The 25925-nt window shown below is 44.3% G+C and overlaps 1 protein-coding gene across 1 annotated transcript in view; it reads left to right on the plus strand.

Annotated features, from left to right (window-relative positions):
- Positions 1-24310, plus strand: part of CUBN (cubilin) — a 273447-nt gene extending 249137 nt beyond the window's left edge. Inside the window, exons 61-67 of the mRNA XM_007460874.1 lie at positions 11542-11704; positions 12068-12273; positions 13644-13791; positions 14725-14906; positions 18257-18422; positions 20106-20341; positions 23843-24310. Of these exons, the coding sequence (XP_007460936.1) occupies positions 11542-11704; positions 12068-12273; positions 13644-13791; positions 14725-14906; positions 18257-18422; positions 20106-20341; positions 23843-23950 (1209 nt within the window). The 3' untranslated portion in view covers positions 23951-24310. The remainder of the gene's footprint in view (positions 1-11541; positions 11705-12067; positions 12274-13643; positions 13792-14724; positions 14907-18256; positions 18423-20105; positions 20342-23842) is intronic.
- Positions 24311-25925: the final 1615 nt, after the last annotated feature.

A 25925-nucleotide genomic window follows, 5' to 3' on the forward strand; every position in this document is an offset into this window, starting at 1 on the left:
GGGGCACAAACCTGTGTCCCCTGTATCGGCAGGCGGACTCTCAACCACTGCGCCACCAGGGAAGCCCCGCTGTAATTTTTAAAATGACCTTATCTTCAATGATATAATGTATAATATTGCAGATGCTCTATCTTCACGTCAAAATAATCTTTAATACAAATAACTCAAAATGTTTGTGCAGCTTCTAACATTAGCTTTAAGATTGACTGTTTCTCCAAGCCTTGTCAAGAGATGATCTATGGGAAGATAGGTTGTGTGGAAAGAGATACTCAAAGGATCTTTGGCAAAGTCTAAAATAAATGACAGTGTCTGTATGCAAATCATCACTCCTTACTTTATTTTCAAAGTTTGTGTATTTACTTATATTACTTTTAGATGTGAAAAATATCTTAGTTCTGAAGTCCCATTAGAAGTAAATCAAGAAAATTTTCAATTTTTAAGTGACTCTTTAATATGAAGTCATTGTATCTCTCAGGCTATATGCATTCAGGTTAAAAGTGCCAACTAGCATCAATCATTGTAGACTACTACACTCTTGGGGGAAAACATGAAGTGAAGCAATATTTCCACTCACAAGGAGCTTAAATTTGATTGCAGAATTAAGGGATGATACATGCAAATCAACACTAGGTAGTTCAGGAGAGTCAATATTCAAGTGCATTGGGCATAGGCTTGAAGCCATGTGCAAGTTTAAAAGGGAGGATGATTCATTATCATCTGCTGTGAACAAGAAAGACTTCATAGAATGAGGGGACACTTATTCAAGTTGGGAGGGAGGGCATTCTAAGCAAGGCGAACATATAGAAAAGGCATTGAAGTTGAAAGAGTGAAGAGGCTGGCTTTATCAGAGCAGAATATCGTTAAAGCGGAACAAGAAATAAGACTGCCTAAGTGGAGAAATGTCCAGATTGCAAAGGATCTTGAAAGTCAAGCTAATGGCATTTAGATTTTAGGCAGTTGGAAATAAGGAGTGATTGCAGGTTTTCCAATGAGTGGTAAGTTGAGAGCAGTATGTAAGAACGATGACTCTGAAATCAGCATTCTGGGTGGATGGTCAGGGGAGACTCTGGAGTTAAGACCCCAGAAAGAAGTTACCGTTAGGTAAGAAGGGTACAGAGACGGTGCAGATGACAACCTTGGTGTGAGAGAAACTTTTAAGTTCAAAAATTATCTTAAATTTTACAGAAATTGGTTTTAAAAGAAAGAGAAGGAAAAGTCATAGACAAAATACACATTTGAGCACTTCATTACATGTAGACTGTCTTACGTTTTCACTGTGAAAAGAACCAAGCTGGGAAGACCAAAAGAATGTCAGTACTGGGACTTCCCTGGCGGGTGGTCCAGTGGTTAGGATTCCACCCTTCCACTGCAGTGGGCATGGGTTCCATCCCTGGTCGGGGCCTGAGAGTGTTAGTACTCTTAGGAGGAGGCCATGGGTTTGTAAGTATTGGATCAGTCTGGGTGACAGCAGAGCAGACAAGTGAAATTTCCCCGGGGGCAGAGAATGGGAGGAGCCCCAGCAAGAAGACAGCATCCCAGACAGGAGGCAGCAAAAGAGCATTTCTTTTTTTGTTTTTTGTTTTTTTGCGGTACGCGGGCCTCTCACTGTTGTGGCCTCTCCCATTGCGGAGCACAGGCTCCGGACGTGCAGGCTCAGCGGCCATGGGTCACGGGCCCAGCCGCTCCGTGGCATGTGGGATCTTCCTGGACCGGGGCACGCACCTGTGTCCCCTGCATCGGCAGGCGGACTCTCAACCACTGCGCCACCAGGGAAGTCCCAAAAGAGCATTTCGTACATCAGGAGAGAGATGCTGTCTTTGAGAGAGGCTGCATGGCGCTAGAAGGCCTGGCTCCCGCTCAACTCCAGGAAAGGTACAGCGTGAGGCAGCCAGAGAGGACAAAGCAGAGGCAGGAGGAGAAAGAGACGCATCATGGAAGACATGAACAAACCAGGAATAATGCAGTTACCACAGAAGGCGAGGGAGAAAAGTCTTTACCAAGAATGCACGGTCAGTGCTATTAAATTGTAAATTAGAAGCCAAGAAAGGTGAAGATAAAGAAAAAACTCATTAGATAGGATGACAACCATTTAAATAAAGTGTGGGCACAGAAGCCAGATCAGAGGGAGTTCACGAAAGGCTGCAGATAACAAGGAATGTCCGTTCGGGTTGAATTCTTCTTGTCTGAAATGAGACCAAAGGGGCCAGAGCAGCAGTGAGCTGAGATTCAAGACTATTTGAGCACTACCCTGATTTTACAGAAGAGTAACAGGCTTTTGAGGCAGGTAATATGGACTCAAACCCAGCGTAACCATAAATGTCTTTCTTTTTTACCCACTTTGGGTAATTCCAGATGGGTAGGAGGGCTATAGAATCTCCTTTTTAAAAAATATGATGAATAATTAAGTTAGATATACATTATTATAAATACAAATTCATGTGGGATGTTTAGAATATGGTCCTGCCAGGAGGAGGGCTGATTGGATTTATTTTCAAGATTCATTTCTATGTGTGATTTGATAATATAATCAAAAGAGCTATTGGGAGTTCCCTGGCAGTGCAGTGGTTCAGACTCTATGCTTTCACTGCTGAGGGCCCAGGTTCAATCCCTGATGGGGGAGCTAACTAAAATCCCACAAGCCGCGTCGGGTGGCCAAAAAACATTACAAAAATAAATAAAAGAACCATTAATTTTCTAAATGTCCTAAAGCTATTTAGGATAGACATAGCAATATTGAGAACAAGGAGTTATCCTCTAGCTTCAATATAAAATGTCCTTTTTTAAAAAAGAAATTCTGTTCAGATCTGCTTTTGTTTTCCTTTTTGGGAAAGCAGTTTCCCTCAGTTGGCAACTTCTCCAGCTTATACTAAACTGGCAGATCACCGAGCAGTTCTTGGAATGTGAGGCCGGGACGTACCTTTATTAAAGAGATTCTCTGTGATAAATGGGACAGTTGACTCATTTGAGACTGTTTCTTAGAGATTATAATCAAATCACTTTTTAGAAAAGTTAATTTAATTCTGTAGATAGATATACAGGTGAAAACATGCCAAGTCCATTATTCATTTGTAATTGTATCATTATTGTTTTTGATAGGGTTGACTTGGAAAGCTATTAAGATAACTGCAGTAGGGAAATTCCCTGGTGGTCCAGTGGTTAGGACTCAGTGCTCTCACTTCTGAGGGCCTGGGTTCAATCCTTGGTCAGGGAACTAAGATCCTGCAAGCCGTGCAGTGTGGCCAAAAAAACAAAGCGAAGAACAAAAGCAAACAACTACAACAAAAAGATAAACACGGTAAATAGGGAATTGTGTATTTCACCGAGCAACTGCTGTTGAAATGGACATCACATCCATTCCATGAAGAGTCACGTGACATGATTATATGCCAGGCATTGTGAGATAATTTTCCTCACGGAGCTGTAAGTGGATGAGACTGACAACATGGCAATGCCAATAAACATGAACGACACAGAAAAGTAGAGCAGAAGAGGGTATGAGTGATGTTACTCTGGGGTTCAGAAGGGCTTACTGGATGGATGGCTGAGCTGGGTTTCAGAGGAACAGCACAAAAGTGTGCTTCCCGTGGGGTGTGGGAGACTGGCCATCAGGGGGAAGGGGGTAAGGAGGGGTGGGAGCTGCCTGTCGTATGCCCAGCAGTTCAGTCGTTCCTTTGTGGAGCACAGTGAGTGAGACAGCAGCGGGGGCTCCCGACCAGAACCATAACCGACGTTGCTCTGCCAGCAAACATGGGAACTGGCAGAAAGGAGGTGCCTCCTTCCTAGCACTGCCCAGCTTCTTCTCAATGCAATCAGTGCCCCTTGGAATAGCCAGTATTTTCTAATGATTGTTTGACCGTCTGAAGTGAAAGGTCATCTATGCCATAGCCTAGCCATATACATAATTTCCATTTATAATTATGCTAAATACAATGAAAAGGAGAAATAAAAGGAAAGCCTGTAGAATAGTGTGTATTTCAATATGTGAATGCTCTGATACAGCTATGCTAAGTCACTAGATAAAGTAGTCAGATTCTTTTAATACGTGGACTTGCAGCAATGCACAGGCATACATTTAAAGTGATACGGGGTAGCTCTGTTTGCAACTTAAATGCCAATAGCAGTGCCCATCCACAATATGAATTTCCAGAATGGTGGAAGACTCAAATCAAATGGTTCTAAACAGAAAAAACTACAGACTTCCCTCAACTTATGCAATAATTGCCTTCTTGGAAATTTGGTACATATTAAAACTGTGCAAAATATTTTTGTGTTTATATACAGAATGGGCTTAGGTCCTGAGATAAAGAATTTTAAACAGTTTCATTACACACATGTCTGGTGGGACATTCATAGGTATGTAGGACCTAGAATAAATCTTCACTTTGCAGACGCGTCCTGAATTTTGATGGGATTCTGCAGCGTGCCTTCTAAATGCTAAACGCCAGCTGTAGCCTCAAACTATTGTGATGAGCCCAAAACACCACACTTGTGCAAAACACTCCCTAGGGGATGGTACTGTTCCCAAGGAAAATTTCTGTCTTAACCCACTGGGCTTAACCATTCATTCTGTGATCAGCTGTGGGAGGAGGGCTGTCCATCTCTGGGGAGGTGTCAGCAGTTATGGAGGCATCAGATCCCTATCCTTATGGGGTAGTACCTACTGTTCATTCATTCCATAAATGCTAATTTGAGCACCTACTATATGCCAGACACTGGAAAAGAGCATTGAGATTACATAATAATCATATTAATAATATTAATGATTTCATATGATAATACTACTTTTTATTGTTATATAAAAATTCCTGCAGTTAGAGGTGATTCTCCTCATTGCCTCTTAGTGGATCTTCCTGAGATCACTGGCACCAATAAAACATTTTCCCCAAAAGTTTCTGTAAAGCATCAGAGTTCAACCCCAAACCTAAAAAATCACTCTCTACTCTCATTCTCATCCCAAATTATGCCCAGGCCTGTTGTCCAGTGGACCCTGTCAGAAGTCCCACAGTACAATCAAAGAATTCATGAAGACATTGCATCTCAGATGCAATGTAGAGATGCTTCAGATAAGACTATCAAAATTCTCCCGTTATCACATTCCCAGGGAAATGTTAAACGATAAAGTCCTAAGGAAACTAATGTCTAAAATTATGGAGTTAAATTTTTTTTTCAATTTATTTATTTATTAATTAATTTATTTTTTGGCTGTGTTGGGTCTTCGTTTCTGTGCGAGGCTTTCTCTAGTTGCGGCGAGCGGGGGCCACTCTTCATCGCGGTGCGCGGGCCTCTCACTGTCGTGGCCTCTCTTGTTGTGGAGCACAGGCTCCAGACGCGCAGGGTCAGTAGTTGTGGCTCATGGGCGCAGTTGCTCCGCGGCATGTGGGATCCTCCCAGACCAGGGCTCGAACCCGTGTCCCCTGCATTGGTAGGCAGATTCTCAACCACTGCGCCACCAGGGAAGCCCTGGAGTTAAATTTTAAAAGAATTAAAGCCCAGTATCAAAGCCTATTGCCTTCATGCATTAAAAGTTCATAGAAATTAAAATCCCAAAATGTCCTTCTCTACGTTCTTTAGCTGCTCCATTCAATGGCTGAGCAAAGGGCAGGATCTGGCAGAAGGTGTAGTCAGAGGCTCTCTTCCACTAGATTACTTGTGCAATTCCTTCCGGGCCTTAACTAGATTCTAATATGTGCCACTGTTAAAGAGGTTTAAAAGCTGAGAAAACACAAAATTCCTCTCAGCACTTATTTGTGTCCACAAGACTTAAGACTTAGGACATAATTCAAGCCCCAGGCCCAAAGCCGTCATGGCAGCAGTGTGTGCTCCCGGAAGGCACTACACAGCTGCTGGTGACGGTGCCGGTCCTGGCACCATTTACCTCCTAGTGCGCGTAGGGTTTCATGTCAGCAGCGTTGCTTAGGGTTCCTCCTGCCATTCTCTATAAAGCCACCCTGCACAAGGTCATGATGGAGGCGTCAGGGATGGGAGAGCAGGGGAAGAAAATCCTGGCCTCCGTTACACAGGAGGCCAGAAGCCTCCATCAGCTGTCCTATTTCAGCTCCATTAGGAGAAATTTTATGGTAGCAGTGAGTGAACTAATGCAAACGCCAGCTCGAGGCCGGGCATGTAGGAAATTTCCTTCCATCGTACTGACTAGTCACCTATTTAAAACCCAAATCAGATCTTACAACTCACATAGGAGAAGATACAAAGTCCTTCGCATGAAGTGTGGGAAACGTCAGTCTTGTCCCAGTGAACTTTCCCAATCCCACCTCTGTTCTCTCACCCTGATCTCCAGGTTGGTCACAGTGTGGGCAGGTGTTGACACACGCCAGGCCGTTTTTATTTCCGTGGCCTTCCATACCTTGCCATCAGGCTGGGATGCCCTTCCTCTCTTCTGGGTCTGGAAGGTCTCTACTTACTTTCAAATACCAGTTCAAATGTCCGTGTGAGGTTGTCCTGGCTCGATCATCTGGGTTACCCTGATACATTGAATTCTTCTCCTGTAGCACTTAATGTTTCTCTATTTTATGTAAAATTCACACACACATATATTTAATTTATGAATCTCTCCCTCTCATTATTTGTGAGTCAAATTAATGTCTGGAAAGTGCTTTATGCATCCCTGTATACACAGAACCTTGCTTGGAGGCCTGGCACACAGTACATAGAATAAAAATGCTTGCCAATATAACATGATTATAGAGGCAGAAATGGTTATAATAAAATTTTAACTTGTTTACCAGAAAAGGTACATTACCTAAAGCTTGGCAAATCTGCTCTTCTATAAAATGAGGGGATTAGATCACTCACCTCTCCGGTTTCTTTTGGCTTTAAAATTTTACTAAAATCGTTTAAGCAGGAGAAACAGTGCCATCTAGTGGTAAGTTTATTTTTGTGTTTATTTTGACTTGACTGTTTTTAACCATTTCTATTTTATGTATTCCCAGCATTTTAAAATAATGTCAGCGGTAATGGCTATGCTGAGGTTTATAACACACCATCGTTCTGTTATAAATTCAATATTTGGATAGACACACAGATACTTGTTTTAGCAATGCAATATAGATTACTCAGGTGAAGAACACTTGTTTTTGTTTGTTTTGAAAATTTGATGTTAGAGTTTTGTTTTGTTTTTTAAAAGGTCAAGTCTTTTATTTATTTATTTATTTATTTATTTATGGCTGCGTTGGGTCTTCGTTGCTGCGTGTGGGCTTTCTCTAGCTGCAGTGAGCAGAGGCTACTCTTCGTTGCGGTACGTGGGCTTCTCATTGCGGTGGCTTCTCTTGTTGCGGAGCACAGGTTCTAGGGGCGCGGGCTCAGTAGTTGTGGCGCATGGGCTTAGTTGCTCCGCGGCATGTGGGATCTTCCCGGACCAGGGCTCGAACCCATGTCCCCTGCATGGGCAGGCAGATCCTTAACCAATGCGCCACTAGGGAAGTCCCAACACTTTGTTTTCTAGTAAAATGTGTTTGAGAGAAATCCAAGCACTCGCTACTTTAACGGACATTTGCTGAAGGTGCTTGTGCCTGGGAATTGCTCTGGGTGCTGGCGACACACAGTGAATAATCAAAGTCCCCTGCCCGTGGGAATTACATGCTTGATGGGTGAGAGACCAGAAGAGGTAAATAAGCAGCAAGCAATAAATAAGGTATGTTTTAATCATCGTAGGAAGAAAGAACAGGAAGATATTGGGGAAGCGCCCATTAGATAGGGTTGGGCTCTCTGAGGAGGAGATGTCTGAGCTGAGACCCCATGATGCTGTCCAAGGGCTGAGCCGAGAGCTCCTGGCAGGAGGGGCAGCTCAGAGAGACCTGTTAGGGCCTGGGGGAGTTACAGGAATGTGGGGAGGGGGTGACGGCCAAGAGCGGCCCAGGCCAGACCAGAGAGGGGCTTGTAGACCACGGTAAAGAGTGGAGTTTTGGGGCTTCCCTGGTGGCGCAGTGGTTGAGAGTCCGCCTGCCGATGCGGGGGACTCACATAGGAGAAGATACAAAGTCCTTCGCATGAAGTGTGGGAAACGTCAGTCTTGTCCCAGTGAACTTTCCCAATCCCACCTCTGTTCTCTCACCCTGATCTCCAGGTTGGTCACAGTGTGGGCAGGTGTTGACACACGCCAGGCCGTTTTTATTTCCGTGGCCTTCCATACCTTGCCATCAGGCTGGGATGCCCTTCCTCTCTTCTGGGTCTGGAAGGTCTCTACTTACTTTCAAATACCAGTTCAAATGTCCGTGTGAGGTTGTCCTGGCTCGATCATCTGGGTTACCCTGATACATTGAATTCTTCTCCTGTAGCACTTAATGTTTCTCTATTTTATGTAAAATTCACACACACATATATTTAATTTATGAATCTCTCCCTCTCATTATTTGTGAGTCAAATTAATGTCTGGAAAGTGCTTTATGCATCCCTGTATACACAGAACCTTGCTTGGAGGCCTGGCACACAGTACATAGAATAAAAATGCTTGCCAATATAACATGATTATAGAGGCAGAAATGGTTATAATAAAATTTTAACTTGTTTACCAGAAAAGGTACATTACCTAAAGCTTGGCAAATCTGCTCTTCTATAAAATGAGGGGATTAGATCACTCACCTCTCCGGTTTCTTTTGGCTTTAAAATTTTACTAAAATCGTTTAAGCAGGAGAAACAGTGCCATCTAGTGGTAAGTTTATTTTTGTGTTTATTTTGACTTGACTGTTTTTAACCATTTCTATTTTATGTATTCCCAGCATTTTAAAATAATGTCAGCGGTAATGGCTATGCTGAGGTTTATAACACACCATCGTTCTGTTATAAATTCAATATTTGGATAGACACACAGATACTTGTTTTAGCAATGCAATATAGATTACTCAGGTGAAGAACACTTGTTTTTGTTTGTTTTGAAAATTTGATGTTAGAGTTTTGTTTTGTTTTTTAAAAGGTCAAGTCTTTTATTTATTTATTTATTTATTTATTTATGGCTGCGTTGGGTCTTCGTTGCTGCGTGTGGGCTTTCTCTAGCTGCAGTGAGCAGAGGCTACTCTTCGTTGCGGTACGTGGGCTTCTCATTGCGGTGGCTTCTCTTGTTGCGGAGCACAGGTTCTAGGGGCGCGGGCTCAGTAGTTGTGGCGCATGGGCTTAGTTGCTCCGCGGCATGTGGGATCTTCCCGGACCAGGGCTCGAACCCATGTCCCCTGCATGGGCAGGCAGATCCTTAACCAATGCGCCACTAGGGAAGTCCCAACACTTTGTTTTCTAGTAAAATGTGTTTGAGAGAAATCCAAGCACTCGCTACTTTAACGGACATTTGCTGAAGGTGCTTGTGCCTGGGAATTGCTCTGGGTGCTGGCGACACACAGTGAATAATCAAAGTCCCCTGCCCGTGGGAATTACATGCTTGATGGGTGAGAGACCAGAAGAGGTAAATAAGCAGCAAGCAATAAATAAGGTATGTTTTAATCATCGTAGGAAGAAAGAACAGGAAGATATTGGGGAAGCGCCCATTAGATAGGGTTGGGCTCTCTGAGGAGGAGATGTCTGAGCTGAGACCCCATGATGCTGTCCAAGGGCTGAGCCGAGAGCTCCTGGCAGGAGGGGCAGCTCAGAGAGACCTGTTAGGGCCTGGGGGAGTTACAGGAATGTGGGGAGGGGGTGACGGCCAAGAGCGGCCCAGGCCAGACCAGAGAGGGGCTTGTAGACCACGGTAAAGAGTGGAGTTTTGGGGCTTCCCTGGTGGCGCAGTGGTTGAGAGTCCGCCTGCCGATGCGGGGGACACGGGTTCGTGCCCCGGTCCGGGAGGATCCCACATGCCGCGGAGCGGCTGGGCCCGTGAGCCATGGCCGCTGAGCCTGCGCGTCTGGAGCCTGTGCTCCGCAACGGGAGAGGCCGCGACAGTGAGAGGCCCGCGTACTGCAGGAAAAAAAAAAAAAAAGAGTGGAGTTTTACTTCAGATGCAGTGGGGATCCATGGGGATATTGTAGGCCAAGCAGGAGCATATCCTACTCTAAGCTTGCATATGTTCAGGCAGCTCGGTGGAGAATGCTCCGTGGAACCAGAGCTGTCAGGAAATGTTACAACAATACAGGTGAAGGAGCACCGTGGGAGCAGTGGACATGGAACCCTTGGGATAGATGTTGAAGGTGGAGCAAAGTAGATGTGGGGTTCGGAAGACACAGGGTGGCTGAGGTGTTAGGCTTGAGCCCTTTACTGACATAGAAACAACTTGGGGAGAGCAGGCTTGGCGGGGGTGGGTAGCGGGAGAGAGGAATCACTTTTTCATTCCTTAGATATTTATTGAGTGCCTTTTGTGTGCCACTCTTCTGCAAACTGGGGACCTAGCAGTGAATAGAACAGACAGCAGCCTGTGCTTTCATGGAACTTGCATTCTCTTCAGAGGGGAAGACAGTAAATTAAATTATATATGAATATATACATATGTATGATGTAGAAGGTAATACGTGCTCTGGAGAAAAAGTGAAGCTGGAAAGGGGAAAGGGAATATTGGGACAGCTTGCATGTTAAATAGGGGTGTTCAGGGAAGGCTTCAGTGAGTTAGTGGTATTTGAGTAAAGGCCTAAAGCAACAGAGGGGAATGAAACCAGGCGGATAAATAGGAGGGCATTCCAGGCAAAGGGAATTGCAGACGCAACAGCCGGGACGCAGGAGTGCCAGGATCGCTCAGGGAGCAGAGCAAAGAAAGTGGCAATGGGAGGTCAGATCGGAAGGGCCGGGAATGGGGCTGGGAGCAGATTCTATCAGGCCTCGAAGGCCATTGTAACAGCTTTGAGTGGATGAGAAGGAGTGAGCAGCGTTCTCGGCAGAGCAGTGACCTGGTCTGACTTACATTTAAACTGTAGCTTCTGGCTGATGTGCTGAAGACAGCTTCTAGAGGGTCAAGAGCAGATCAGGGGGACCTGTGGGGAGGCTGCAATGAGAATCAGGTGAGAGACCATGATGGTTTGGAGCAGCGCGGCAGGGAGGGCGGAGGTGACGGTAGCGACGGGTTTGCTGGCTCTAATGACACATCATTTTTTAAATCGAATTTTACTTTCCCAATGAGAAAAAAAACTTTAGGCAATATACCAGGTTTTTACTAAAAATCATTATAGTATAATTGATTCAATAGCAATTCTGTTCCTAAATTAAAACTAGTTTTAAGAACATTAGTGTAGGGACTTCCCTCATGGTGCAGTGGTTAAGACTCCGCGCTCCCAATGCACGGGGCCTGGGTTCAATCCCTGGTCAGGGAACTAGATCCCACATGCATGACGCAACTAAGAGTTCACATGCCACAACTAAGGAGCACACATGCCACAACTAAAGAAGCCAACGAGCCACAACTACAGAAGCCAGCGAGCCGCAACTAAGGAGCCCTCGAGCTGCAGTTAAGACCCGGTGCAACCAAATAAATAAATAAAAATTAATGTTTTTTAAAAAAGGAACATTAGTGTAAGATTCTTAACCTTGACCTGTCGTAACTTCATGTCCATTTTAGTGTAAAATATGCAGCTTCTTTGTGAATAATGGATAACTAATGAGCTGTTTTTTTCTTTTCAGTTATATGATGGGGACAGTGAAAATGCCAACTTGGCTGGAACATTTTGTGGTTCCACCATACCTGCTCCATTTATTTCTTCTGGGAACTTCCTTACAGTTCAATTTGTCAGTGACTTAACTTTAGAAAGAGAAGGATTTACTGCTACATATACCATCGTGGACAGTGAGTAAACTGAGACATTTTTACATAGTGTGAAACACACGTGTATTGATGCACTAAAAATACTGCCATGCTTATATCTATACTCAGTGTTAATTACTAAACTCAATGTTAATTACTATGCTCAGTGTTAATGACTGTCTAAGTTCAATGTCAGTTACTAAACACCACGTTAATTACTCCATGTTTAATCCATGGTACAAATTTGGTACAATTCTTAGTCAAGAATATAGACTGTAAATCCTTCATAGAATGATGTAAATATAGCTCCTTTGGGCTGGAAGAGTAAGGAAAGCAGAATTTTAAATATGTGTGATGAGTTACAAGTAAAATGTCTTCTAAGTTGTTTCTTTCTTCCCATCTCAGTGCCTTGTGGCGGAACATATAATGCAACTTGGACCCCACAAAGTATTTCGTCACCCAATTCATCAGACCCAGCTGTCCCATTTTCCACCTGTACTTGGGTCATTGAAGCTCCTCTGCATCAGCAGGTCATGATTACTGTGTGGGCACTTGAGCTGCACTCGCTAGACTATGACCAGAACTACTTAGAGTTTCAGGACCCACCGGAGGTAACAATTATAGGATGAATGACAGTCACATGTATGACCTTTTCACCAGTATTTGCAAAACACTTGAAGTAATGAGGGCATGACTAAATAAGTTCTCGGAGTTACTTCCAGCCTAATGTGGTTTTCAGCCATTTACAAAACCCTCTATTTATAGGCCTTAAGAAACCTGAACTTGGTCTGTAGGTCATGTGCCTAAGAAACATCTGGGTGTCTTGGTAAAAGTGCCTGCGCCTGGGCCCACCCTCAGAGACCAGTTCCCCTACTTACGCCCATTAACCTGCATTTCTGATGAGCATCTCTGGTGTTCTGACAGCAGTGCTCCATGGAGAAGCACTCCTGCAGTCAGTGGGATCTGTGTGTGGAATGAATTGAAGGGAACAGTTAAGAAGGCATTTGGTACCAGTCTAGTGGGACTATATTCATGGTTAAAAACATAGAGCAAAGCTCTGTTGGTTTAAAAAAAAAAAAAAGATGAGTCTGAATTGCCCATGGGGTTAGATGTTGAGGAGACTGTTGACCATAGCAGTGTAATGTCGACAGAATGCCTGAAGATCAGGGCGTCGTCATCATGTGAGTAGGTGTCGTGGTATGAGAGCGATCAGATTATTCCTGGAATGTGTGTAGAGGGAGGGCTCCTGAACTGAGGGTGACGCCTAGCGGGGGCTCCTGGGAACACCCGGGCTGTCTCTCTCCGGATTGAGGAGGGCATCCACTCCAGGTTTGCTAAGCGGCGGTGAGGCAGGGCCAGGAGTGGTGCTGGTTAGCCTTACAGAGTTCAGAACAATGGAGCAGCCCCAGTAGAACTGTGCTGAGCTCCTCCGACAGCCTGAATGCGCTCTGAGAAACGGCACAGGCCTTGGATAGGAAACGGAGTGAGGGGGAAGGTCTTTTTTCTTTTTTTTTTTGCGGTACGCGGGCCTCTCACTGCTGTGGCCTCTTCTGTTGCGGAGCACAGGCTCTGGACGTGCAGGCTCAGCGGCCATGGCTCACGGGCCCAGCCGCTCCGCGGCACGTGGGATCCTCCCGGACCGGGGCACAAACCCGTGTCTCCTGCATCGGCAGGCAGACTCTCAACCACTGCGCCACCAGGGAAGCCCCGGGAAGGTCTTATTTTCAGTAGGCAGGCGTCCGCCCCGTGGTTTCAGCAGAAACGTGGCCTCCCTACCTCCCACCCACCCCTTGAAGACCGCGAGACACCTGTAGATTCCAAGGCCAAGATGAAGTCTTACTTCAGAGTGCATTAAACTCTGTAACTGGTCTCCATGGCTGAATAGTTAAGCCATATTTTTGTATATGCAATTTAATTTCTGCTGTGGCCTATTCTCTTTTGATACCAAATCTACTGGCATTTGGCTTCCGTTTCATTTCAGAGTAATGGAAATCCAGGAATTCGGTTCTGCGGCAGAAATGCTTCAGCTGTACCCACATTTTATTCTTCCATGAGCACCGCAATCGTCACTTTTAAATCGGAAGTTTTTAACATAAACTCTAGAGTGGGTTTTACCTATCAGATTGCAGGTGAGCTCTGGGATTTCATCTTTTATTCAGAAAAACTGCCATTCTTACAATTACAGCTAGAATTGACCCCCTTGAGTAAATTAAGGTTTGTTGACATAAACCACATGCACGTGAGGTAAGACTCTTTACTAGAAGCCAGACCCAATTTAGCAAATTACTAAAGTTGACTTCTGAAGAGGTAAAGCGAATAAAATATTAATTAAAATGTCGAGAATGGCAGCATATTCTTCAAAGTTCATGTCATTAATTAAAAAATATACCAGTTATTGTATTAATTATTCACTTAACCATGTAGAAGAATCACTGTATCTTAGAAAATTACTTTGGAAAAACCAAGGAGCCTTGAAAGAATTACTTGATTCTGTCACTGAGAAGTTTATTTCCAGGGAACACTTTACGCAATGTTCATTTCAAGCTTGATTAAAACCAAAGCTGCCTTTGATTAAAACAAACAAATGAAAACGCTCCGGGTATTTTTTAACCAAACGTGGTCAAGAGCTGTAAGTTGCCAGTTCTATCGGAACAAATAATTCATCAAAGTATTTGAAGAGAAATCTTCACGCAAAACTGTCTTGGAGGTAGAGCCTTTATGCCCAAAGAGTCTAAATGTCAGCCAACTCCAGCTCCATGTCATCAGAAAAGCATGGAGAATGCTAGAATGTTTGTCCTCACAGGAGAGGGTGCACATTTACTCATTTACTATCTCACACGGGGGTGTTTTGTGTGAAGACACTGCGCTGCATTTGCTCAGTGTGCCGTTCGCTTTAAGTCTTGGGATCTCAGTAATCCCAAAGGTAAATGAAGGGGCTAGATTAGCTTCTTTTCTGAAGTTTGTTCCCATTTAATAAGCTCTTTGAATTATTCCTGTCAAGTTGAAGGAGCACTAAATACTGCGTGGCATACGTTAATTACGACTGTTGTCTTTCCTCTAAGATTGCAACCGAGAATATAAGAAGGCATTTGGCAACCTGGCGAGTCCCGGCTGGCCGGGCGGCTACAGCAGTAACGTGGACTGCACAGTTGTGCTCACAGCCCCTCATAACCACACCATCTCCCTCTTCTTTCACTCCTTTGGCATCGAGGACTCAAGTGACTGCACATGTGATTTCTTGGAGGTAACATACATTTGAATATCATGTAAATAAATTATTTAAAAGATAATGGATCCCTTAAGATTTTTCTCATTTTTCTCTGCTACTGCTGATCATATTCCTTCCTCATTTCATTAAATTACTCATTATCCTTTCATTGCCTAAATACTTAGGCAATTGCCAACCATCTTCTAGGTCCAGACACCAGAAATCCAGGAGAGGACAAGACATATTCAGGGTTCCCCGGAGGCTCACACTTCCGTGGGAAAGACAGACCGGAAGTTGCCCATCCTGTTGACTATCAGAGCCAGTACGGTTAGGGGCATGTAATTAGTCTGGGGACAGAGAAGTTTTCTTAAAGGAGCTAATGTGTGAGTTGAGACCGGAAGTGAGGGAGGTCCAAGTGCAAAGTGCTAGTTTTGGACACAGATGAGAACTCTGACTTTAAGTGTGCCTGGTGTTGAGGCAGAAATGAAAGTATGTGAGACTGAAGAGTTTGGCTGATTTCCCTGCTGGCCACAGTAAGTCTGGAGCATCTTCAGTATTCTCTAAGGAGAGTCTTTCCTTGACGCGTGTTGGGCAGAGGAAGGCAGAGTGCTCTGTCCCTTCCTCCCCATCTGGATGAAGGAGCACCTTTGCTGTTTGCCTGCCCCCCGCCCCACCGCCAGAGGACTCTCCTGTGTCTGGAACTCAGTGCCCGTATTTTGCCATGAAAACCCTCCAGCTCCCTCCAGCGTCCTTTGCAGACTCTGTTGGAAATGTATTCACTCTTAGGAAATAAACTGAGGTGCCCTGTCAGGCTTGTATGTACAAAGATGCTGAATCCCTCTAAACTGAATTCACATCGAAACCTTAACCCAAGACACCCGAAGTCGGCTTTGTTTCGTGTACATGCGAATCTTCCGAAAGGTTTCCAAACAGCTTGTTTCTCCTTTACGCCTGTTACGGAGTTTTGTTATCTTGGAAAGCTCCCCCTATAAAATTCAACAAAGTCCTTTGTTAATGACTATTTGCAACCTCTAGTGCAGTAAGGACTCAGGAAGCTCATGCCTTTTCATGGGGAACGTCAGCCACAGTAGGAGACTGGGGAGGACACAGATGTAGCAGAGAGGGAAGGAGGGAGAGACAAGAGTGTTTGCGTCAATCAGGTCATTAGACTCACACCTACGCACCTCACCCACCATGGAGTCCAAACAGTGACGTGGAGCGTAAAGCAGACACGAGGGGAGGGGTGGGATACGGAAGAAGGGAGAATCATCCTGACAGCCCATAGTCACAGCGCAGCTACTCGTGGTTCGCTTCAAACCTGAGTTGACCCTTATCGACTGGAGTTAACTATTTTTTTTTGCGGTGTGCGGGCCTCTCACTGTTGTGGCCTCTCCCGTTGCGGAGCACAGGCTCCGGACGCGCAGGCTCAGCGGCCATGGCTCACGGGCCCAGCCGCTCCGCGGCATGTGGGATCTTCCCGGACCGGGGCATGAACCCGTGTCCCCCGCATCGGCAGGCGGACTCTCGACCACCGCGCCACCAGGGAAGCCCGACTGGAGTTAACTTTGCCATTTGCCCCTGGATGCTGGGGAGCAACGGCTGACTCTCCAGCCCCGGGGGGTGACAACTGCCCGCCTCCACCCTGCTGCCCTTCCGTATCTCATAGAAACGGGTCTGAAACTTCCTGTGCGATAAGCAAAGACAGGAAACTGCGACTCAGGCCTGTAAAAAGCACTGCTGTGTCTGGTTTTCGGCGGGAAGATTCAGCATTCCATTCATGTACACGGTGATGGGAACGGAAATTTCTCACTGAGGACTCTGAGCGTATTATACCACGCGAACACCAAGCTCTAGACCCCATTTGGAATTTGCATTTGCCTTCACTTCCCCTTCCAGAGTCACTTGAAGTCCCAGAGATGCCCTCTGCTCTCCTTGTCCCATTCCTCCTGTGCAGAGAGAAAGGAAAAGGACAAGTCATTAGCACATCAGTGGGAATTAATATCTCGCTTCTCCTCTCAGAGCATCAGCTTTCTAAAGAGGACCAGAGGAAAACGACCCAAAGCCAAGACTGTAGTGGGGCAGCTGGGCATTCTTGACTATGGCAGCCCTCTCTGTCTGCTGACAGCTAACTGGCTGTTCCATCCATGGCAAGGCTACTTTGTTTAAACACTTAGCAGGATAACCCAAAAAGCACCAGAAAGGCATTTTCCTCTCCCACTGGCTACTCCATAGACCTAAAAGGAAACTCTCCAGGGAATTCCCTGACGGTCCAATGGTTAGGACTCTGCACTTTCACTGCCAGGGCCTGGGTTTGATCCCCGATGGGGGAACTAAGATCCCACAAGCTGCGCGGCACGGCCTAAAAAAAAAGGGCTCTCTCCAGATCAACACAACCCAAGAAGACTACCCACCACACCTCTGAAGACACTGGGTGACTTAAGACAACTGGCAATTAACCACATGTTAAACTATGGGATTAAAAAGGGACTGGAGGGACTTCCAAGATTTTAAATACATGTATCAACATAGAGTCAGCATCCGTCCATGCGGAGCTGGTTCCAACCCTACGCTGCCTGGATCACGTGTCTGCCATGCCCCACAAGAGTCCCCCTCCGAGTGGGGCTGTTTGGGAATGTGCAGCAGGAGCCGGGCTTGAGGACAAACCGTGGCTGAATTCACAGTGCGCTTACCTGCATTCACACGCCAACACATTTCCTGTTTTCACACGTGTCTACTCCATGCAGTGAATTTAAAAAAAAATCTATTCAGCTTCATAAAGTGTTTTTAAAATAAATCCAAGAGTCAGAAATTTTAAAGACTGTTTGAATTATGTCCTTTTCCCATGTAGAAATTCCTTTCGTTTTGAACTTTGTCATACTTTGGACGTTGTTTTTTCATGGCCCCTTTATAGCCAAGCAATTTTCAACGGGAGATGAAAACATAAATGCAGTATGATGAATAAAGTAGAACGGAGTTGACTGGAAACAAAGCAGATAATATTTTTCTCCCCCGACCCATCTTTTTAAAATTCACTTTAACTACCTTCTTCAAAGTGTCTCCCCAAGAAGAAAGATACAACTAGTTTGTTATATAGCAGTCAACTAGCTGGTTATAGAAACATGCTGTCGTGTTTTAATTACTGGAGATTAACAGATATTTCTGAATCCAGCTGTAAATGGTTTTTGATCTACAAACTGTTTTCTCTCCTTTGCAAGTGAAGGTGACTTCTGTGTGTATTAACCCTCCATTAAGTACATAAAAAGACAAAGTTTTCCCCCCAAAAGTTGTCATTCCAATTGTCTCACGTCTTAACGTATAGTGATGATAAATCAGAGAAGAAGGTACAATAGGTCTAAGTGTAAATCATTAATGACTCGTTTTTAAAGGTAAGAAATGGAAGCGAGAGCAGTTCGCCACTGCTGGGCAAGTTCTGTGGGACTCTGTTGCCGAACCCCATTTTCTCCCAAAGTCGTGAACTCTACCTACGATTTAAGAGTGATAGTGCAACTTCCGGTCGTGGATATGAAATTATCTGGACCTCATCACCCTCTGGTAAGACCCTGGCGCTTTGTAAGGGAAAGTAATGCAGCTGAGAAAAACATACAGTGTCTACTAGAAGAAGACAGTTAAAGTGACCTTTTCCCCAATCTGTGTACTTGATTATTTTCCATTAAAAATAGAGATTTTTTTTTTAACACTGAAAGTATAGAGATTTAAAAAATGCTTTACATATAAAGCCCAAATAAGGTACAAAGATTTTTAAGTTCCTTTATAAATTCTGATTTTGTCATTATTTTTAACTTTTGGTTTGATCATCAAGGTAGTCCTTTGAGGATTTTTTTTTTAAAGTTTGCCAGAAAGCCAAGTTATGAACACATACTTGCATATGTATAAGCAGCTGTGTTCCTTGGAGGCCGCGTTTCATTTCTTGGCAGTCCTGGAGGTTAATGGCTTTTACAGGGCAGTAAGCACCTCCCTGCATTTTTGGTTGGCTGTTTACCGATAAGTGAAGGAAATTTGTCATGTCAATGCACTTAACTCAAGAGAGAAGGAATATCTTTATGAAATGTCCCCCCAAATATCTAAAAACTCTCAAAATAAGAATGATAAAAGGGACTTATTTTATTTTTATTTATTTATTTTTTTTTGCGGTTTGCGGGCCTCTCACTGTTGTGGCCTCCCCCGTAACGGAGCACAGGCTCCGGACGCGCAGGCTCAGCAGCCATGGCTCACAGGCCCAGCCGCTCCGCGGCATGTGGGATCTTCCCGGACCGGGGCACGCACCCGTGTCCCCTGCATCGGCAGGCGGACTCTCAACCACTGTGCCACCAGGGAAGCCCAAAAGGACTCATTTTAAATGTACTAGAGGACTAGGAAAGGATTCTGTTAAGACAATTGTAGATGACGATTTCTTGGTACTGCCAAAAGCAAAACATGATCTCTATGCCCTAATTTTACGGACAAGGAAATAAAACACCAAACTGATGCGTTGCCTAAAACGCACAGCTAGATCGTGGCAGAGGCAGGACTAAACCTCCAGTGGTCAGAAACCCACCCCAGTGCTTCTTAATTATGCCACACAGTTTCTTCCTATGTGCAGGATATCTGGATGCCCATGGCTGTCTGGTCTAAATAACGATAGCTTTCCTGTGCAAATGAACACATTGAACAAATTAGCACCAATACTTAAAGAGCTTTGGCTTGTTAAGCATATCAGTCTTGGAACTGACAGTTATCAGCCTGGTAAAGTCACTTTGGGAATCATTACTGCCAAAACCTTAAATAACACACCCCTTTCTTTGGTTCTTCCCCGGAATTTCCCTTTTAATTTTACTTCACCCATATCCTCATCATCTCACTCACTGCCTCTGGGGAGCGCCACACCATCAAAAGCACCGGAGATCAACCTCACTCTCTCCTGCACTTACTTTCCCAAGTCCTGGTTTTCCCGTTGTGCTCTCAACCCACTATTTTCAAAGCAAAGATCTGGAGGAAGCCCTTCCTAAGCCGTGAGAGGTGGGGAGGGATATTTGGTGGAGGTGGGAGCAGAGCAGGTAGTGAGGGGCTGGGGGTACAGCCCGCAGGAGGGACAGGAAAAGGGTTCCTGCCCCCGCTTTTCTTGCAGAGAGCCTCAGCACCTTGAGAGAACAACTGTCTCGTTGCCTTAAGTGCGCTAAAGCGCGCTGATTGCTTCTACTTGGTTGACTGAAGCTTCGCGCACCTGTTTCCTCGCAGGCTGCGGCGGGACTCTTTACGGAGACAGCGGCTCGGTCACCAGCCCTGGCTATCCCGGCACTTACCCAAACAACACTCACTGCGAATGGACCATCATTGCTCCTGCGGGAAGACTCGTCACCGTCAGCTTCTACTTTATCAGTATTGACGATCCCGGAGAATGCGTCCAGAACTATCTCCTGCTCTACGACGGCCCGGATGCTAACTCTCCATCGTCTGGACCGTATTGCGGCGCAGTGAGTAAAACAAACTTTTAAAAACTCCCAATTGTTATTTTTAAATAATGAAAGGAGCTTAAAAAGGCACCTTTAAAGGCAGACTCACGCAGTTAGAGAGCACACGGTGCTTTTACAAATTCAGGCAGGTTTCTGACTTTCCTTTTTATTTTGGGAGCACGAGTGCGCCCTAGTGGGCATTGAGTTAAATTAATAGTAATAGTTAACCAAACGAGTAGTTAACCAAACTTGTGCATCAGAATCACCTATGCAGTTGTTTAGCATCACAGCCTTCCAGTCCCCACTCAACCTACAGAATCAAAATTTCTGGGGGAGTATCTGTGGCATGCTGTTTTTTGAAAGCTCCGTATGTGATTTCAATGCACCGCCCAGGGTTGACTATCCATGTTATTTCTGCGTGAATAGAACTACAGTGTTCCCTCCGCATCTGCAGGGGATTGGTTCTGTTGACCCCCCACGGATACCAAATCCTCGATGCTCAAATCTCTTATAAAAACTGGCCTAGGGACTTCCCTGATGGTGCAGTGGTTAAGAATCCGCCTGTCAGTGCAGGGGACCCGGGTTCGAGTCCTGGTCCGGGAAGATCCCACATGCCGCGGCGCAACTAAGCCCGTGCGCCACAACTACTGAGGCTGTGCTCTAGAGCCCGCAAGCCACAAATACTGAGCCCACGTGCCACAACTACTGAAGCCTGCACGCCTAGAGTCCGTGCTCCGCAACAAGAGAAGCCACCACAGTGAGAAGCCCACGCACAGTGATGAAGAGTAGTCCCCACTCCCTGCAGCTAGAGAAAGCCCACGCGCAGCAACGAAGACCCAACGCAGCCAAAAATAAAAATAAGTAAATTAAAAAAGACCAAAACCTGGCCTAGAGCGGTGAATACAGTCAGTCCTCCATATCTGCGGGTTCCATATTCGCGGGTTGTGTATCTGCTGGATTCTGTGGTTGGCTGAATCCGCGATGTGGAACCTACCCTTATGGAGGGCTGACCGTATAGAAACTTTGGATGCCCGGCTCCATTTCGTTCACTTTTTGCTGAAAATTGTAGGAATTCTTTGAAGAAATGCACAGGGATATTAACAGTTAGCCTGGGGACTAACAGTTTGTTTTTGTAAATCTCGACATAATAGATCTTCCCTAAAAATTAAGTTAGAATTCTGATGTTGACTCAATACTGCTTACATCTGCCCTCAGTGCCCTCCCATTTTCATGTGCAAGTAGATGCTTACAGAGCTTTCATGTAAGGGAAATGTGACTACTGATGAGAAGTTATCTGTTTCTTACCATTTTACTCTTTACTCATTTGTGCTTTCTAATCAAACTGACAGAGAATTACATCTGCTGGAAATCGAGGGAGTTTTTAGAGTATAACTTACAGTTCGTAAAATTGATAAATGTTATTTTCAGAAATATCAAAAAATAGACACATTTTTCTAAAACCCTGAGAATCCTCCCATATATTCTTCTAAAGACTTTCTTTTGAATATTTGCCTATGCACAGGTACTTTATATTGTTTTGTGGTGTGTTTTTGTCCACTGACTGATACATCATTAACATCTTACCATACCATTAAACAAACTGGTATATCGTATTTAACCATTGGGTTGTTTTCTGTTTTGGGTGCAGCCTAATTTACTGAATGAAGTTCCTCTGGTTTATAGACAACCCTTCAATAAACTCTCTGGTAGCTCTGTCCTTATACACAGAGCTAATTTGGGGGGGAGGAATTTGTGTCACTTGATCAGCAGATACTGTCTTGCAGTTGTTCACAGGGGCCCACAGAAAAGAGACCCCAGTAAATACATCACATGCCAGATTTAGAAGCTGACTAAGTCTTAGACATTTAGTTGAAATTTGTAACAATTTCAAAAAGGGACATTTTCACAATACCATTACTTTATGTCTGTATGACGTTTTTTTTTTTTTGGTTTTCAATGACTTTCAAACATACAACCCCATTTGAACCCCTGGACTTTGCAGATAAGAGAAACTGAGGCACTGAGAGAACTTACTGCCATTGAAACCATTGTCACATTAAATTCAAGTCTATAACTAGATATGTCAATTTTTCTTAACTATTGGTGTTTACAGTATTTTCCCAGTTTTAACTTTTCTTTTTATAAATGTAGACATAGTTTCAAGTGCAATTGTTTTATTTTTTAAAGATACCACTGACTTCTTTAGCATTTCCAGCCCAGTGAAGTCAGTTTATTTACAGAATGATGGTGGGAGCTACTCCTTAGATGTCGAATCATACGGTGATTTGAAGATATTTTCTTTTATGATAATTGTCACTGTTCACGGGCATTGCTCAGTTACAGAATCCGAACATCTAGAAACATGAAAGAATGGCAGGAATATTAGGAGAATCAAACGGGAGTTTAAAACTGTTATCTGCTCGTACGAGTTTGTCAGCATAGAATACCAAGTAGAAATTTGGGAGCAGGTTGAAATGGAAGGAAAAAGTGAATGTGCACAGGAACGTACAATATTGTGTATCCCTTGATATCTCTCTTAGGAAAAAAATCCCTCTGCTGCACTCACCTGAATAATTTACTGTCTTGGAAATAAGTCTGTTTTTTGATGACTCTTGGGTAGGACCAAGGCAGGGGACCCGAGCAGAACAGAGGAGCATGCCCCCAGACTGCAACCTTGACCCTGTGTGATGTGCTCTGTCTCCAGGACAATCCAACCTACTGTGCATGTTACTGACTTATTTGCTTCCTGCTTTGCCTCCTCCCGTTAGGATGTAAGATTCGTGAGAACAGGGCTGTTTGTGTGTTTGGTTCATTTTTTATATTCCTAGTGCTAATAATAATACCCACAGCATGGAAATCTCTCAATCAATATTAAATGAATGATTTAGAAATGAGAGAAAACAGAGACCCATCTACCTCCCACCCCTTCTGCCCCCCACACACACCCTGTTCCCCCAAAAGATATGAAAATCAACCCCAAAAGGAAAGTACAGATGTTAAGGGGGGAAAGTAGTATATTTTACTCATATGCTCATTTTAGTTGCAGATATAAGTTGTGTGTCCCTTCAGAAAAATGAAAATTTCAGTAAGAACTTGAATTGGAAATTGAATTTTTAGTGATGGTTTTATTGAGACATAATTCACATACCATAGAAATCATCTACTTAAAGGGTAAGATTCAAGAGTATTTAGTCAGTTCCCGGAGCTGTGTAGCTGCCGTCACCACAGTTGGCTTTAGAACCTTCTCGTTAGCCCAGAAGGAAACCCTGTGCCCACTTAGTCGCCCCCCATTTCTCCTCGTCACCTCCACCAGACCCAGCCACATTCTTTTGTAAAGTCTCTACATTAATTCTTAGCAAGGTTACTTCTAGAAATGTATGCAGGTTTACTGTCAACTCTAGAAGGCTCCTTTATGTCATACTTCTTTACTACACCTGACCTTCTGGAACAACCTTCAAATCTGTGAAATATATAATTTGTTACTTCTCTCTCTCTCTTTCTTTTTTCTTTTTTCAATTTTAGGACACTGACATAGCTCCCTTTGTGGCCTCGTCACATCGTGTCTTCATAAAATTTCATGCAGAGTATGCAGCCCGACCGTCAGCGATCCGGTTAACCTGGGCCAGCTGACCGCAGGAGGCCGGGTCTGCTCAGCACTTCGGTTTTTCTGCAGGGGCTGGACCCTCAGACCTCACGCTGGACGGGATTCTGCCATCCTGATGCCTGTCCCCCCTGCCTGTGCCACCGAGAATAATCTGAACTTCTTTGTTTTTCATCAAAGCACATGTGGAATCAATGTTTGTATACATTTTTGCATGTAGAATGTAGCTTCTTTAATCTAATATTTTGAGCTGAAATTTTCTAGAATCCCTTAAAGGGGTGGAAATGATTATGGAAATGTGCTGTACATTTTCAAAAGTTAATAAAATAGAAATACCGTTTTCACTGTGAATGTCAAACTGGGGATGATAAACACTACTGAAATGTAAACAGTGGTGCTGCATTATTTTTTTTTAACCCATTAAAATTTGTCTTTCACTATGGGGTATGTGTAAAATTTCGAGTTGAATATTTCCATTTTAAAAAAGTATATGAGTCCTTCAGTATAGGAACTCCGGAGCCAAGCTGCCTGCGTTTGAATTTTAGTCTTTCTAGTTAACTTCCTTAATTCTCTGTGCTGCAGTTTCCCTGCGTACCACTGTTGTCTGTTCGCAGTTTAACAACACGAGATGCGAAGTTATACATAGTTAAGCAATGCTTTGACCACGTTTTCTGCTGCCTTTAACCAAGAGACGTTAGGTTAAATATGCAAAGTTAAGTCTTACTAAGAACATGGGGCCCACTGAATGAAAGACGCTATCGAATGTGTAACTGCATCTTCCTGTACTACTCGAATGCCAGGGAAATGATCTCTGCACAGACTACAGAGCCACATAAATGAGATATTCTCAGCTTCGCTCTACCATGGATGGATGCATCAGCTTTATGGAGGACACTCTATTGGAAAGAACAGTGAACGCAATGAAGAGACCATCAAACCCAAGGGTCTTGACAAAGCTGGAACAATGAACTAAAGCCCTCAAGATGAAGTTTGATAGGAGTAGATATAAGACCTAGCTCTTTTATCTAAAAATTAATCACAAAGTTACAGAACATGGAGAAAGTTGAACAATAACCTGTGAAATAGTTGTTTTATCTGAAAGCAAGAGTAACATATGCAGCTGTCAACCAGTAAGAGATGATTTGACCTGTGGTTGCATCATTAGAGTAACAGTGTCTACAAGAGTCCTTTTCAGAGAGACCTGATTCCTAGGAGGCCCATGAGAACATCTGGAAAGTGTATCTACCAAGATGAAGACAGCATAGTCAATATTAGTATGTCATTTTTACACTAAAAACTGAAAACGGAAAATAAGAATATTTTCTCACATTCTGTAGGCCATAAGTAGAATCTGAAAAGCCATGATATAAAATGAATGGTCTCGAGGTGGAGGTGGCGGGGGGGGTCTTACCTGGAAGCCAACGGAGCCCGGGAGTCAGGGAGCTGGGCTTCCACTCACCACGTGCTCTTTTGCCCCCATCTCCTTTTCTGTCTGCCTAAAGAACTGGGCCTCGGCAGGAAGAACAGAGCACAGCCTGGCCAGCACCAGCTACGGTTAAGTTAGCCATTGCTGGCCAGAGCTGCTCTCATCGGACCTTCAGGGAACTGGCTGGGATAACTCAGCCAGAGGCCACCACAGGCCAGGAATCTCCCGGCACTTCAGACATTTGTGAAGAACGCCCCAGGGGGTGCATGGGGCCAATGACAGTTTGGGACTAGAGGATGCCCAGGTTCTGGGTTCTACTTGTCCTAATTTCCTATTAAATTTCAACTCCATTTAATTAATAGGAATTTGTTAAAAATCCACCACACACTCCCCTAGGGAGTAGTAACATCGTTAATTTTATTAAGAGAAAGGAGAACTAACATCCATATAACATTTGCTCTCTGCTAGGCATCCTACTCGTATCACTCGTGGAAATGGGATACTCAGAGCCGTCACCTCCATTTTACAGTTGAGGAAAATGAGGTGCAGAAAAGCTTGTAAAACTTGAGTGACAGAAT

Source organism: Lipotes vexillifer, unplaced genomic scaffold (genome assembly GCF_000442215.2).
Source record: "Lipotes vexillifer unplaced genomic scaffold, Lipotes_vexillifer_v1.1 scaffold534, whole genome shotgun sequence".
Lineage (NCBI taxonomy): Eukaryota > Metazoa > Chordata > Mammalia > Artiodactyla > Lipotidae > Lipotes > Lipotes vexillifer.